Genomic DNA, 16,571 nt, shown 5'->3' on the forward strand with positions numbered 1-16,571 from the left:
GGACTGTGAAAGCCATGGACGTTCACCAAGCAGAAATAAACACTTTGGATGTTTCCGTCGGGTTTGGGCCTGGCTGGTTAGGGGCCATCGGTACCTTTCTTCACCTGTAGGAGTTCTGATCGCAGTTCGTTCCGGAACGCCAACCTGGATCTGAAGCCTTCCAGCAGCAGCAAGGGAGCTCCACGCATGCAGTAAAGACCGTGTTTCTGCATGCATTATAAATATACGCTAATCAATAATTCACGTGCAGGCACTCCGCGCGTGAGTGTCCGAGCCTCACGCGGCTTCTTCCCCAAGGCCTCCCGAGGAGGCCCATGACGAGGCTGACGTCGTGAGCGGACAGGTCACCGGCACCTCTACAGACATAGGCAAAAAAGAGGACTCTGCTCCGGTCCCCTGGGGAGCGTCCCTCCGTCGGGGAGCTGGGATCCGCGAATCTCTGGTGGCGTGCTGGAAGCTGAGCTCTGAGGCCCCCTCCAGCCGTGGGGCCCCGCCTGTCCCCCCTGCCCGCACCCCCCGACCCGCCCGCTCCGCCATGATCGGGGTGAACAGCTTGCACTCGGCGGGGCGCCTCCGCTCGCGGTCCCTCTGCTCGGTGCGCTACGGCCGCGACTTTCGGGTCATGGACCCCTTCCGCTTCCCGCGGACGCCCCGCTCGCGCTCCCTCAAGCCCCTGGTGTTCCCTGACCTGCTGGGCAAGGCCCAGGACGGGCAGAACCACCCGCAGGCCCGCAAGAGGAAAAAGGTACGCGGCCACACCCCTCACCTGCTGCCCCACTGCACACCCTAGCTTCACTGTGCACTCACAGATTTCAGTGGCTATACTCTACACTTGCCTGTAGGGACATCATTCCTCTGCAAACACAGACTCTCACATTCCAACAATGCTCACCTATGGAGTTTTATTACCACCACATGCTCACCTTTGGGGTGATGTTTCCAATACACAGACTCCCACTTTAAGTGGACATGCTTAGACTTTACACTCACCTGTAGTGGAATCATTCCTCTACATATACACACACTCACATTCCAACAATGTATGCTCACCTGTGGAGTTCTGTTAACACTATATGCTGATCTTTCAAATACACGCACACACTCACACACCAACACACACACAAAGACACACACACACACACACACACACACACACACACACGTATACACACACCTGAAGTAGACATTCTTACACTTTACACTCACTTGTGGAGTCCTACAGTATATCTGCTACATCCCCCTTATGGGAACCAAGATGTGCTCATAATCACCTGCTTTTGATGCCTGCCTTTCTCTCACCTGTTTTGTCAGTGAGTTTGTGTCTCATAATCAGCTTGCATCAGTCTAAGCAGAAGTTACTGTGGAGATGTGGGATCATGGGGGAAAGCTCTGTTGATTTGTACTGTTTGTTGCAGTACCTTTGGCTTTTTATCATGTCTCTGTTTCGGCGTTCTATTGTAAATTAATTACTTTCCTGCTCCTGCCAACACTTGAAATGAAAAGGCATTTTGTGTCAGGAAGTAACTGATGATCTAAAAGTCTTTCATCAGCTTTGGGAATGTCGATCAAAGCTGTCTGTCTGGGATATACCATTCGAAACATGCGATTCAACCAGTACGGTTTTCAGATGAAGGCGTACTGGTAATGGCCTTGAAAAGTTTTGTTGTTAGCTGTTTTTAAGAGGTCTTCAACTCCTAGCAGTAAGACCTGCTGCTGTAGTCCACTCATGTGATAGCTGTGTGGTCATTGGGTGCCATTTTCGCTCCAGATGATGAGTATGTTCCTTGGATTGTGGACAATGGCTGTTTTTATACCTGGGTGTTTGATGGTTCCACTTCTTCATTTCAGTGTCTGATAATAAGCTAGTTTGAATGCTAGCTGCTGTCATTAGTTTGCCACATGTACTGTCGATGGTGTTAGTTTTGAAGTCGGTGGTGATGGCTTTAACCATAGCACAATGTGAATATTGAGTTAGTTCTGGAGCAGTAGGTCATGTTTGTGTGATTCAGCATTCAAGAAGGAGATATCAGCCTTTTGAAACATATTTTTTTCAGCAATAGGACATTGCTGCTTATACTTATTTAATATCCCATCTCCCCTAAAGTTGCCGCCAGTGAGGTTATCGCAGCTGGGTTACACATTATCATGTGGGTTTATTTGCTTCCAGAGCAACTAGAGAAGCTCCATGTTGGCTGCTTTGAGTCTGAGTGGAGCTACTTTTCCAGGGTTCCTTGTGCCTTTGAGCTGACCTGAGAGAATCACTATACTGCTTACATGTGGTTTTAGCAAGTGGTTGTAAATTTGAAGAAGATGCTTTGTGTGTATGATGGTACAGAGCTGTAATTCATCAGAAGTGCTCCCCATCAACTGGGCACCTCCGTACCTCTCTTAAACCCCAATTAATGGCCACTGCTGCTTCAGGGGCTGCCACACCCAGCAAAAACCTCTCTGTCATGTGGATCTCCAGAGAAAGGATGGACAGGGACCACAGCTGCTGTCTGGTTGAATTTTGACAAGATGGCCACCCCTCAAGGCTGTTGATTGGCATGGAAGCACTGGGCTCTGCAGGGCGTTGTTATTAATTTACTTGTTGCTTTTGACATATTATCCATTAATGTGGCTTTATTCATCCATTTGCATGGATATTTCACCAGCACAATTGCCTCAAGGGTACAATGGCAGTGCCTCACCTCGGATTCAAACTTGCAAGCTTTGAGTCCTAAGAACTGGCTGCAAACCACTTCTCTAGAGCACAGCCCAGCTTCCCTGAACAGGGTTGTGTGGTTACACTGCAGTCTGCTCTAATGTGGTGCACTTTGGAATAACATCTGTCCTCATTTCTTCACAATAACAGACAGTAAAAGGCTGAGCTTTCCTCCCCTGTACCATCTGTAGTAATCCCAACCTGGCTGTGGTTCCAGGATGAACTATAGATCCGAATAACAGCTTTAGGTCAGAGAAATTAAGAGGAGGCTGAAGATCCCAGGAGCTGGAGAGGTTTATCAATACAACCAATCGATCAATCAAGATGAATGTGTCATAGCATATTCTTATAAGTGCTATGAGTGGAGAGTGGAGGTCTTGTCACAGAAGCACGGTAGCGCCATTTAAAATCGGAGCTTGTGTGGCCAGTCTTCTTCTTGAACTCTCGTGTTCTTGGTGAGGTTGCTGGCTGGTTGAATTCTCCACAGACTTGTTGTACATTACCATGCAGTACATGATCCCCCGTTCATTCCTATGTTTGTAGAGAATCTCATACAAGACCAAACTTTCTGTTTTCATGTATCTGTCTGCTCCTAATGAATATTAATTGATAGCAAGGCATGGGACATAGATTTATTCTGAATGATTGGCAGACATAAAATTCTACACCCAATGGAAGAACATAATAGTTTTTTTTCTTCTTCTTCTTCTACTTCAGTTTTATTATTATTATCACTCTTAGTAGTTGACTAGTGGTAATAATAATAGTAATGATAATAATAATAACTGGCAGACATTAGTATTCAGCAGTATCAACCGTATTGATGCAGAACAGAGGGTACTAAAGTAAACAGATGTCAGAAAGGCAGCCGTGATCAGAGGAACCTCAGCAATGCTGCGCGTCGGTGTGGGACAGCGGACAGCGCCACCGCGTCTCGTTAGCGTGGAGCCCCGCTGTGTCTCGTTAGCAGAGAGGGTGTCTCCAGATGAACGGGCGGCCCCGGGGGAAGCCGTGAGAAAAGCAGGCGGAAACGGAGGGGTGACAAAATAAAATAAAAATAAAAAAAAAAATTGCTCCATGAGCAAGCTCTCTTGCCAGCCGCTGAACGCTTCAAAGACCACAGGACAGCACCGATCATAACGGCGTCGGTTGCCGGCGGCCCCCGGTTTCCATCGTTAATGGAGATTTGGTGCCTAATGGGCCGGGGGTGTGATATTGTGGTGGCGGAGCTGATCGTTGCTTGGGGGGGTTAATTTGGGTTGTAGTGGGTAAATCTCGCGGCTGTCAGTGCGGATGAAGTCAGTAGTGCAGGCAAATGGCAGTTCAGCTGTGTGCACTGTGTGCACATTTCAGCAGTGTGGCACTGACATGCGACCGGCAGTACAGTGCCAAGAACACTGTGACATCATTCTCCAATCAAGGCAGATCTTACCTCAAAATGTTATGCCTGTGTTTTTTATGAATGAGTTCTATTCTTGTTTTAAATGGTAGTTTCTTCTCCAAAAATATCAAGAGTTTGTATTAGTGTGCTAATATCAGTTAACCTATTTGTCTAGCTTGAAGTTTGTATTCAGTTTTTTTCAGAATGAAAAAAAAATGAGCTACATTATGCAAGGACACCCAGGTAATTTTCAAAGGATTACATCCAAGTTTGATGTAATTCAGCATTTTCATGATAACAAGACAACAAGGCGTGATAGTAGCTCTGACCATGTTTCACTGTTTGTTCCTGCCCTTAATACATACAGAATCTCTCTCTCTCTCTCACACACACACACACACACACACACACACACACACACACAACCACATATACATGCACACAGTCTGCGGTCTGACTGTCTGTTCCTCCTCTCTGCAGGCCCTCTACAACTCCATCAAGAACGAGAAGCTACAGTGGACCCTGTAGGTTTGGCTTTCTCTTTCTTGCTTGTGTATGTGTGGTTGTCGATCTGTTTCTGAGTGTGCGAGTGCGCGTGTGTCTGTGTATATCTGTGGGAGTGTGCATGTGTGTGCACCATGCAATGGTCCAGTGTGTGAGCACTGGAACGCAATTATCCAAGCTTACACGTACTTGTGTCTGTGTGAATGTGATTATGCATGCTCGCATGTGCACATGTGTAAGTGTGCATGTGTGAGTGAACCCCCCCCCCCCCCCCCCCCCCCCCGCCTCCCTCCTTGTGCAAATGAGGCGGATTAGTGAGGGTGACAGGAGCGTAGCCATTATCTGCCCGTCTCATCACACCCCCCGTCCCAGGGCTGCTCCCTGCACGCCGCCCGCAGCTGGGACCAGCCTGTGCCGAATTGACAAACAGATGAAGGATTAATGTTGGCGTTCGGCTGGGGCGCGGTGCGCTCTCAGGGCGTCTGCTCGCCCGTCGCGCAGAGGTAAATATCGATCATTCCCAACCAGGGAGGTGATGGAAAGAGGGAGGGAGAGTCTGAGTGTAAAGCACCCTAGATGAGACCTGTGGCCTGGCTATAGCTCGGTCTAGGGCAGACCTGATGGGCAGGGAGACCTGGAGCTTGCATTGCTGGCCTGTAGATCTTTAGATGCCAAAATCAGACCAGCCCTGTTGCTTTGACCCGTAGAGTACAGAGTGTCACTACTCTGCACCCTGCTCCCTTCCACACACACGCACACACACATACACACAATCACACATGCAGACATGTGTGTACAAACACACATATATGTACAAACACACATGTATACATACGAACCCATGCTTTTACTCACATTCACATTCACACACACACAGACAGACACACACACACACACACACAGACACAGCTCAGTAGCTCTGGTTGGTGTTTGTTTGAGGGAGTGAGTGTGACTGTAGAACTGTGGGGATTAGTGGCGGCTTTGCGGTGTTCTTTATCGATCGTTTTCTACCAATACGTTGATTGATGGCACTCTGTCAGCACAGTTCTGTGTGTTATGAAGCTTTATGTGTCAAGGGCTGCTATTCTGGATCAACCTCTGTGATGTTCAGAGCGGCCAATGAAGAATCCAGCTTTTCAGGCTTTGTTGCCATAGTTACAGTTCCATAGCTACTGCTCCATAGCTACAGCTCCCCACTCTGCAATTAGTTCTCTGTAGTCAGAGCTGAAGACTGAAGTCATAAACGCGCACGCATACACACACACACACACACACACACACACACACACACGGTACTTCCCAAAAATGGTATATATAAAATGTTGTAGTTGTATAGATCTGACAATCTTGTGACTGTTAGACACTGCAAATACATTCATAGTTAATGCCGCCCTTAGGCTTCAGATGAACCCAATGGTATTAGCTAATATTGCTTTTATAGATCCTTATTGAGCTCTATCCTTAAAGACCCTCTACCTGCACATTAGTGTAATGTTATTATGTTGCGTAGATAAAGTGCTGTGTCTGCACTAGGGCCAGTGCCATCGCAGGATCGCAGGTGGCTGCCCTGTGTGTGTTCCCGTTCACGTCGCTGCCGTGATGTGTATTCTGTGTCATCACATTAAATTGTAAAAGAAGAAAAAAGCTAAGATCAGGGACATACGTGCACACGCACATGGTTGTCGTCTGTGTGTGTGCTTGTGTGTGTGTGTCTGGGGAGCGGGGATCCCATCATCCTTTGCCCTCCCTGAAATAGAAGAAGAAAGCTGGTCTAATCAGTGCTTTTCATCAAGAAAGAGAGGAAGGAGAGAGAAGAGCTCTCAGAAAGAGAGAGCAAGGAGAGTCAACTTTCCTTTATTATTCTCTTTCATTCTGTGCCCGTCTCCCGGTGGGTGCCTTAATCCTTCTCTTTGCCAGTGTTTCCAGCCTCTGTTCCCCTCTATGCCCCCCCCCCCCCCAAGTCACTCACCGTGACAATGTCTCTCAAGTGCAAAACTGCTTATAAAGGCGTGACATTGCGGGGGGGTTGGGGGTTGGGGGGCGGGAGGGTGAGTGCAATGCTGTTTTCAGTCTAACCCCCTCCCTCATGCATGCGTATACCCCATCTGTGCAGGTTTTGAGCATGTCATGTGACTGGATGTTTTCTCCCATAATTCTGTGTGGTGTTCGTGGACTTCTGCGCACACCCCCCTCTGTGCCAGCAATGATTTCCGCTGGTTTTTAGAGGTCTTTATATGCTTTTGTTTTTTTTTTTTTCCCCCCACGCTTTGAAGAGCGGCGCTCATGTTGGTGGCAGTGGCTATTTGATGTGAGCACAGCTGAGCCAGGGGGTGACCAAATGGCTCTGTCCCTTTTAGCATGTTCCCTGGCTGTGACGCGGGTCCCAGCTTGTCATTCTCAGGCCAGCTGTAATCACCCTACTGTATGTTAATTACGCAGATCTACAGCCTGCCGTAAGAGCAGCTTCCCTCATCTCCTTTCCTCCTGTCCCCTCTCCTTCCCTCTTGCCTCTTCCTCTGTCTCTCTCCATTTCTCATCTTCCTCCCTTCATCTGCTTCTTGCTTTTCCCTTCCTGTCCTTTCCTCTTCCTCTCCTCCTCGCTTTGTGGTGGGTAGGACCCTGTTCACTCTTCTCCTCTGGCTGCATCTGCTCTCTCCTCTCCTCTTTTCGTCCCCCTCTTCGTATTCCCATTCTCTCTCCTTTCCTTCCCTCTCCCACCTCCTCTTTTTTCACATTCTGCCCCTCTCTTCTTTCTCTCCTCCTCCTCTCCTCTCCTCTCCTCTCTCATCTCTCCTCTCCTGTGTACGTTGTGGGTTTCTGCCTGGCCTGCAGTTACCAGGCAACAGGCGGGAGCTGTACTGCACACGCTCACTGGCAGCCTTCTCCTGTGCTCCTTGCTGGCACATCAGGGGTGAACTGCAGTTGTTTGCCTTCAGCTCTTTACATCATAGTTGAATGAGAGGGAAGGATCCATTTTGCTATCGCTGGTTCTTACTTTCAGATTTTCTCTAATGGTGACATTAGGCAGTTTCTTTTTTTTATCTGAGCTATGTTTCTGAGAATGGTTAATGATTACTGGAAGGGACTGGTGTTTATATAATAGGGAATTCACACTAGTGTGGATGAGGTGTCATTTACATCCCCTCCAATTAGACCCTGTCCCGGGGCAATACCACTTCTGATCCTGGAGCAGTTGTTGGAAGCAGAAGGCTCCTGGAGATCTGCTCTTGCACGTGCCAGGGCTGGGGGGCTGGGTGAAATGGGGTGTTTTCTATGTGGGATGTAGAACCAGCTTGCCTCTAATTAACAGCTGCCTGAAGGTGGTTGTCATGGCCGGATAATTAATTCATTAAGTAACACCTCCTTTACTTAGGCGGCTGGTTCCTGCTCATCGTCAGGCCCAGGGGGTCCACTTTGATTAGAGACCGAGGAGCCCTGCTCTTCTGTGTCCTCCGTGCCACTAGAGGGTGTTAAAATTCTGAGTGGCTTCATTGCAAACACCCACCACAAACAGCAAAGACTTCATTACCAACACATTGCAGGGCAAGAACAGGTTTCTTTATGCAGGCCCTCAAGCTCAGGGATCTTCTCAACACCTTCCAGTGAACTAAAGGCCTTAGTAGAAAATGCAGTCAATGCACTATGGACTGTTCACTGTGTCTGTGTGTGAGTGACATTTTTGGAGAGCGTCACATTTACAAAGTGCTGTCAGTAGCATTTGCAGCCACAGCTGAGAACAGAGCAATGTCGAGTGGGGTTCTGATGACTTGAGTTGCGAGCATACCTGGCCTGAGGGGTTGGTGACATGTTGTGTTTCGAATGTCAGATTAATTGTGAACACACAGGGAGAGGCTGAAGAAAGAAAAGCAGGGAAGGTGACATCAAGAAAAATAAGCAGCGGATGCCTGGCAATACTGCTCTACAATAACATACCTGAGACATATTGAAATGTGTAACAGATATTGAAATATGGTGCAGTAAAATATTGTGCTTAGTTTTCACTGTAATGTTGAGAAAAAATAACGCAAGTCAAAATCTGTCAGAATACTTGGATGTGCTAAGACGCTCAGATGCATTTTATCACTTTGACACAACAATGTAGTGAGTTATTTCATCTAATGAAACGGTGTGTGAAGACTGATCTTACTCCGGTGGTACACTGGCCAAACTGCTCGCAGAGTGGATTTGTGGGAAGTTGCTTTGACGGCCAGGGATTGCATCTTAATGCAGCCCTAGGCTCAGAATGCATTTCAGCCAAGCGCGGTCCCAGCGCGAAAAGGAATGCTGGCATTTTTCACCTCAAAGTGTGGTGCAGATCGATGAAGACGCCATGCTGAGGCGTCCTTTTATCAAGGAGAGTGGAGTCTTCCTCTGGGACAGAGTGAGATAAGAGGACAGAGAGAGAGAGAGAGAGAGGGAGGGAGGGAGGGAGAGGGAGGGAGGGGGAAGAGATGGAGAGAGGGAAGGAGAGGAGGGAGGGAGAGAGAGAGAGAGAGAGAGAGAGAGAGAGAGAGAGAGAGAGAGAGAGAGAGAGAGAGAGAGAGGGAGGGAGAGGAGGGAGAGAGAGGGAGAGGGAGGGAGAGAGGGAAGGAGAGGAGGGAGGGAGAGAAAGGGAGGGGGGAGAGAGGGAGGGAGAGGAGGGAGAGAGAGGGAGAGGGAGGGAGGGAGGGAGAGAGACGTAGAGAGGGAGAGCGGTGGATTCACAGACAAACCACCTCATTAACTTTAACTAGATTTTGCATATTGCATGTCTGTATGCAAGCTGGGGAAGGAAAAACAAAAGGCACACTAAAGATTTGTGCTATCACACAAAAAATATTAGATTAGCAATCATTTATATTATCTGAATGGTATGAGAGAAAATACACTCTCTGCCTGCCTGTGCCCATCCAGTTAGTATGAATATCTGTTAATCTGTGCAGAATTGATCCTTGTGAATGCATGTGTCCCGTTAGATACGGATGAGTATGCTTCTAAGATGAACGCTGAGTGATGAGTTATGACGCTACGTGGCATCTGGGATGGAGGGTGCAGTTGTGTCACTTCCTGTGTCCACCGCTGTCTCCGCAGCGACGAGGAGGAGCTGCGCAAGTCCTTCTCGGAGCTGGCCGACGGCCGCGCCGATGCTGAAGCCCACGACATGAAGCAGATCGGCAGCGGGGGGGCGCACATAAAAGGCGGGACCGGCACCCTGGTCTACAAGGCCGGCTTCCTGGTGCGCAAAGTCCACGCCGACTCTGATGGGAAAAGAAGTATGTACCTCACCTGCTCCTAATCCAACCGTGACTTCTGACCCTAACGCACGCACGCTCGCACGCTCCTTTGCACGCATGCATGCACACATACATGAGCAGGAAGGATAGCCATGTCTGTGTGGTTTGGAATTGCAGAATTGGTTGAGTTCGGAGTTGTGGTGGCAGTGTAGCATAGTCGTAAGGAGCAGGGCTCGCAACTGAACGGTTGCTGGCTTGATTCCCTGCTGGGGCACTGCTGCTGTACCCTTGGACAAGGTACTTAACCCAGAATTGCCTCAGTAAATATCCATATAAATATATATATATATATATATATATATATATATATTTGGATAACATGTAAAATGGCTATATAAATGGATAACATGTAAAAATTGTAACCTATGTAAGTTGCTCAAGATAAGAGCACAATAATGTACAATAATGAAATGTAATATAAGTAATGAATGAATGCAGTTGCAACTAGGCTATGTCATGGCTATGTCATTCACAGCATCAGTCGGAGGTTTAATCTTGACCGTGGGGGCAAGGAGAATCAGTGATGTTAAACTGAAACAGTGTAGTTTGCAGAATTAGAGTGAGGTTTAATTATAACCATGTGTTCACTGTGTCGGGGTAGTCATGTATCATGACCATGTGGTTCAGACCTTCAGAATGAGGTTTAAGCATAACTGTTTGTTTAAACCACAACCTTCATGATCGTGTGGGTCACTGTATCACAGTGTGATTTGTGAGTATCTACACACTGTTTAATGGTGTGGTTAACATGTGGTTCACAGCACCGCGGGGGAAGAGAGGGTGGAAGACCTTCTACGCTGTATTGAAAGGACTAATCCTTTACCTGCAGAAGGTATGTGAGTCTCAGTGACACCTGTACTTCTCTACCTGCAGAAGGCAGGAAAATGTGCTTCTGATATGCCGTTCCATCAGCAGGTAAGGTCAGGTGGGGTGCATGCAGTGTCTGTACAGATTAAGGTGGGGAGTGACTCTGCTGTCCTGACAATAGAACGGCAGGCAGATTATTTGGCCATTAGGGGGTGACATACTGTGCAATCATGTGATATGCCTCCCCCTCCTAAAACACATAGTCCAGCCAAAGAGCTCTGGGGTCCCGGTGAGCATGTGCAAAACCCCGTCCGGGTCGAGAAAGTGCTGGCACGGCCCGGGCAGCCCATATGGGTCTGCGATACTGGCACTGGAGTGAACGCCTGTGCCTGGCCTCGGGGTCCTGCCTCTGCCAGCACTGTGACCAGGGACAGCTTGAGTGGAGTCCTGGAGAGTTTCCATGGCGACCCAGCTGTGTGTGCTAGCTTGGTGTTAACATCACACATCCGGGCAGTGCTGCTGGTGTCTTTTCATACCCATCCCTCACACACACACACACACACTTACACACCCACCTATGCCCTCCCCCTATGAGTTTATCCCTGCCAGTTACAATCAAGGTCCTTCCATTTGCCTCACAGCCATTTACAGCAGACAGACTCATCTCTCATCACAAGACTAGTTACTTCGTAACAAGGATGTCATAACATATATTTCCCTTACTGTTTTTTTATTACTGGAGTATATAAAACAAGGTTCCACCCCATAATATTATCTATGGAATGATATATCTATCCATCCCATAACATATCTCATAATGCTATATGTTAATTATGATGTTTTCCTCTCTGAACACATACAAACATGTGAGACTCTTTCCCTTGTGCATTTTTGCAAAACGCAGTTCTGTGCTATTGCAGTGTGCTGCTGAGAACAGGGTGTTTCCACTTGTGTTTGACAGTAAAATGCTGCATTACTTTAACAGCCACCTGAGTATTTGGCTGCTGTGTTTCAGTGAAAACTGACTCCTTACAGCATTGAGTGTTGGGGCAGCGGTGTGGCTGTACAGTGTGGCTAACCTCTTAGCCCAGAGGTTGCTGGCTTGATTCCCAGGTGGGACACTGCTGTTGTGCCCAAGGCCACGATACTGAACATCTGAAAATATCCAGCTGTATAAACGGATAACGCGCAAAATAAAACGCGGGTAATGTAAGCTGCTCTGGATGAGAGGATCCGCTAGTTAAGCAAATGGCATGCCTGATCACGTGATGCGGTTTTGCCTGTGACCGACCTTGCTCCTCCAAGCCCTCTCTGTGTCTGCCCCGGGCCACAGGGAGAGTTCAGGCCGGAGAAGCAGCTCTCCGACGAGGACCTGAAGAACGCCGTGTCCATCCACCACTCCCTGGCCATGCGGGCGGCCGACTACAGCAAGAGGCCCAACGTCTTCTACCTGCGCACTGCTGACTGGAGGGTGTACCTCTTCCAGGCGCCGTGAGTCTCTGCGCCCCACTCACAGATACCACGGACAGGAGATTAGGGGTCCCCCTTCCTCCTCCCCTCACTTCCCCCTTTTCCTCATCCTTATTCCCACCTCCTTTGGGTGAGCAGGAGGTACTGTTCCCTGCCTGCTTGGGACCAAACAGCCCCTGCAAGGGAATTTTGGGATGCAGGAAAAAAACCCAAATATCGCTCTCCCCGGAGGGCAATACTCTGCTTCAGCTGCTCCAGTTGCAGCGTGTGCTGTCCCAGATAATCTCGATAGAGCCGTGTTTATACGCTAACCGGGTGTGCCACCTCTGGTCTCCGGTTCCAGGGAGCTCACGCACGCATGCACGCATGCACACACACACACACACACACACACACGCGCGCGCGCGCGCACACACACACACACACACGCGTGCGCACGCATGCACATGCACACGCACACACACACACACATTTCAATGTATTTTAGCCAGGCTTATTGTTACATTTACAGTCAAAAAAAGAAAATGAATTCAGTGGCATTTACGTATGTTTTATTTCCATATTACCTCTGTTCTATTACATTACTACATGGTAACATTGCTGAAGTAGTGTTTTCAATAATCACATAATATGCTGGCATCATCATGGATTTTTAACATACGGTGTAGTCTACATTAAGAACATGTTAATGGCTATCAAGTATTTCTCAAAATTACATGAACGTTCCACAGTCTAGCAAGCTACAGGGTCAAAAAAAAAAAACCTGTGTGGCCACCACATGATCAGTGTGGGGTCGGTAGGTGTGTGTGCTCGCCATGATCAGTAATAAATCATAGGATAAAGATCAGTATGTGGTCAACACTTTGTCAGAGCACGGTCCATATGCGGTCAGCGCAAAATGCATGTTTCTCTTGCAGGAATGCAGAGCAGATGCAGTCCTGGATCACCCGTATCAACACGGTGGCAGCCATGTTCTCGGCCCCGCCTTTCCCCGCGGCTATCGGCTCCCAGAAAAAGTTCAGCCGGCCGCTGCTGCCCGGCACGACCTCCAAACTCTCCCAGGTACCCGCCTGTACCCCTGAAAATCAGCCCTGACCCCTGACCTTTGACCCATCCTCACAGCACTGCGCAGTGTGATGCAGCCCTCCTGTCTCTGATCATGAAATCTGTATGTCGGCTCTCATGAATATTCAAAAGCAGTCGCACCTGCAATGTAAATGTTCCATTCTGACTGCCTGAGGGTAGGGGGTTATAACGATCCCACATACTGTGTGTTCATACTTTTTAGAATCAGAGCCAAACAAGAATGGGTCTCACTGGTACTGAGTACTTATAGGCACCTGCTTTCACAGGAAGTCTAGGCTGAGCAGTACAGGGGCACTACATGCTGATGTAAAGAGCTGTGCATCAGATTTCTGACATTATGTAAAGAGTTTTGGCTGGTACCCATCAGTAATAACTCTGACCCCACTCCCCCCAGCCTGTGCCCACCAGTACTGAAATACTGACCTCCATTTCCTGAAACTGGCCCACGTACCCATCAACACTGACACAGTGACCCCTGAACTCTGACCCCTGACCCTGGCCCATGTACCTCCAGCGTGTAACTCATTATAGCAGTCCTGATCCTGCCTCTGTGCTTCCAGGAGGAGCAGGTCCAAGCCCACGAGGCACGATTCCGCGCCACCTCCTCAGAACTGGCCGAGCTGCGATCCTATCCACCGGACCGCAAGGTCAAAGGACGCGAGCTGGAGGAGTACCGCCAGCGAGATGAGTACCTGGAGTTTGAGGTGAGAGGCTCTGCCTCAGTGTCTCCTGCTCTTTCTCTCGTTCTTACTTACTTTTAATGAAAAGCTTTTTTATGAAATGATTCATATCATTGTTTTTTGTTTCTTGTAGCAAAATTTTTGTCTGTTTACTTTTGTTTTGCGTCTAGTTCTTCCGCATTTTACGGGCATTGTTAAAACGAAGCTGAGTTAAAATTTTGTCTGTCTCCTCTCTTCGTGTTTCTTCTGTTTCACACTCTCTGCCTCCCTTTCTTTTTTCTCTCCCCTTCTGAAACTGTCCTACTGCCTCTCATCTCTTTATCTCCTCTCCTGTTACTTGTCCCTCCCCCCCCCTCTCCCTCTCTCCTCCCCTGCAGAAAACACGCTATGGGACGTACGCCATGCTGCTTCGTGCTAAGATCCGCTGTGGGGAGGAGGACCTGTCGGTGCTGGAGTCTGAGATCCTGGAGGACAGCGGGCTGCAGCGCGCCCACTCCAGCCCCACGCTGGCGCAGGAGAGCAGCCAGGCCAGCAGCACCAAGGGCGGCCGGCGCAGCGAGGGCCAGAGGCACAGCTACCGGCAGGCCGTCAAGAAGTGAGGAGGGGCGGGGCCCGGGGCGGGGCCTGGGCCGGCGGGCGGATGGGGCACCGGGGCACTGCCCACGTTTTGTTTGAGACCCGAGAGGCGGGATGAGGGGGGGGCGGCTAGGGTATTCGCACAGAGGCCCCTCCTGGGTCCTGAGCCTCCTCGGCCAACAGAAGAGACAGAGGTCATATGACTGGTCGTCGGTCGCCGGCGCGGGTGTGGGTGGCGACGTTGAAGAGGGGCCGGAGGTCTTTGGGAGGAAACGTTTCCGGGAGTAAGCACACACTGGCAGGAGTCTCTCTAAAGAGCAGGATGACCGACACACTCACACACACACACACATCCAGCTTCTCTTTTCTCTTTCAGGTCCATCTTATAGACAGCCCCTACCCCTCTCCCTCTGCCAGACCTCACGCACTCGCGTCTGGGTATATTCTTTTTAGGACCAAACCATTCTCTTTTTTTTTGGTATTCAATTTTTAAACCGCTTGTCTGATTGTTTGTGAGTGAAAAAAAGTGAACCGATCACTGTCTCAGTGTAAGTACTCGGACATTGTGGGCTGTTTGATTTGTCTCTGTAGGCCTCCTCGTCCACGTGCAGTTGTATTTTGGCTGCCACAGTGGGCTCTGTTTTTTGGCATGTCCGGAGGGTGTTGGGGGTGTTCCCCACGGCTGGACTGGAGCACCCTACCTCCCTCCATGTCGGACCATCCTGGCTGATGGAGGCACCGCCTCCCCACTACTTGTGGGCAACACCCCATGTTGGTTATAGCAGCAGAAGGGGGTTTGGGTCAGAGGTGGGGGTCAAGTTTATTGCCGGACAAGGGGACCACTTCCCTTCGCTCGGAGTCCTGTAAGCTTCGCCGCAGACCCACAATGCATTTCTGACGGAACTGAGCCCATAAGTGGAGAACTGGAGAGAGAGGCCTTTTTTGGACCAGAGTGTTAAGCAATGGGACCCGATGGTTTGGCGCCGGACGGGCAGGTCCGGCATATGCAGGCCATCACTTCTCTGCCTTCTCTCTCTCTCTCTCGTTCTTTCCCCCTCCTTATTTCTCCCTCTCCTTCTTTCCAAGCGCCGTGCTCTCTGCTTTGTGCTTGCAAGAGAGCGCGGTGTCACATGACACGAACACAGACAACTATTGGCCCACGGCTGCCTACAAACCTGCTTTCTTGTCTACTTTGCAGTGAGAGAGCTCTTTTTAAACTTTGATCCTTCTCATTAAGATTTTTTAAGCAGATTGCTTGAGCTGTGTTCTGCTGCGGAATTATACACTTCCATTAGTGCTGGCTATATATTCTTGGCTGGATAGCTTTGTCTAAATTAATCAGCTTGCTTGCTTTGATGTCAATGTTTCTTTCTTATGGGTTTTTTTTTTTTTTTTGCTTTTCTTTTTTCTTTTTTTTTTTTTACAAAAAAGCTATGAAGAATTGCTTGCTTGGTGTCTTAGTTGTTTTATTTATGCTTGTGTGACAACTCTTGGGAAATCAATTTCTGTTTGAAAGATTTGCAGTGCTTTTTTTCCTCGTTCACGTAGCCTGTGTTAACACTCACCAGGCAGAACCTGAATGTCTCGTTCACTCTGTTCAACAACGTCTGTTCTCGTTCGTGCCGTGAAAAGTGTGACTATCTTTGAAGTAGGTTTTTAGAATGTCGTATTGTTTTCAGTCAAAAGAGGGGGTCATAAAGTATTCAGTGTGTGTTTTTTATTTCTCCATGATAAACGTGCACAAAAGTGAGAACAAGCAGGATGCAGAAGAAGCGTCTGAGCGTCAAAGCCACGCTCTTACAGACGAACCTGCTGGAAATGTGTTTAAACCTGTGTCCAGGCCTTTTTCTCTGGCTACACTTTCAGTTCAGGTGATCTTTTTATGTTAAAGAATTGGTCTTGTTCTTTGTGACGGCGTCCTGAGAATGGTTTGAACTATATCCTGAACATCAAAAGAAACGCGTCACTGTATCTCTGAGCGCACGTTTGGTGCAGCTTTTAAATATATATTAGATTGTTTGCCATCATTTTGCATTTGTGATTGATTGTGATACGCGTGGGTGACTTTGTTATATCAGCGTATTTTCGGA

General features: G+C 48.6%; 1 protein-coding gene across 5 annotated transcripts in view; it reads left to right on the plus strand.

Annotated features, from left to right (window-relative positions):
• The window catches only part of LOC118794047 (PH and SEC7 domain-containing protein 1-like), a 59,794-nt gene extending 43,989 nt beyond the window's left edge, over positions 1-15,805 (plus strand). For 3 of the 5 annotated variants that reach the window (XM_036552187.1, XM_036552195.1, XM_036552202.1), the window contains exons 10-16: positions 4,566-4,609; positions 9,660-9,841; positions 10,624-10,694; positions 12,003-12,160; positions 13,057-13,201; positions 13,786-13,929; positions 14,283-15,805. In XM_036552187.1, coding sequence (XP_036408080.1) covers positions 4,566-4,609; positions 9,660-9,841; positions 10,624-10,694; positions 12,003-12,160; positions 13,057-13,201; positions 13,786-13,929; positions 14,283-14,504 — 966 coding nt within the window. In that variant the 3' untranslated portion in view covers positions 14,505-15,805. The remainder of the gene's footprint in view (positions 1-4,565; positions 4,610-9,659; positions 9,842-10,623; positions 10,695-12,002; positions 12,161-13,056; positions 13,202-13,785; positions 13,930-14,282) is intronic. The other 2 variants (XM_036552208.1, XM_036552215.1) reach the window with 2 other exon arrangements.
• The last annotated feature ends 766 nt before the right edge of the window (positions 15,806-16,571 follow it).

This window comes from Megalops cyprinoides, chromosome 1 (genome assembly GCF_013368585.1).
Source record: "Megalops cyprinoides isolate fMegCyp1 chromosome 1, fMegCyp1.pri, whole genome shotgun sequence".
NCBI classification, from domain to species: domain Eukaryota; kingdom Metazoa; phylum Chordata; class Actinopteri; order Elopiformes; family Megalopidae; genus Megalops; species Megalops cyprinoides.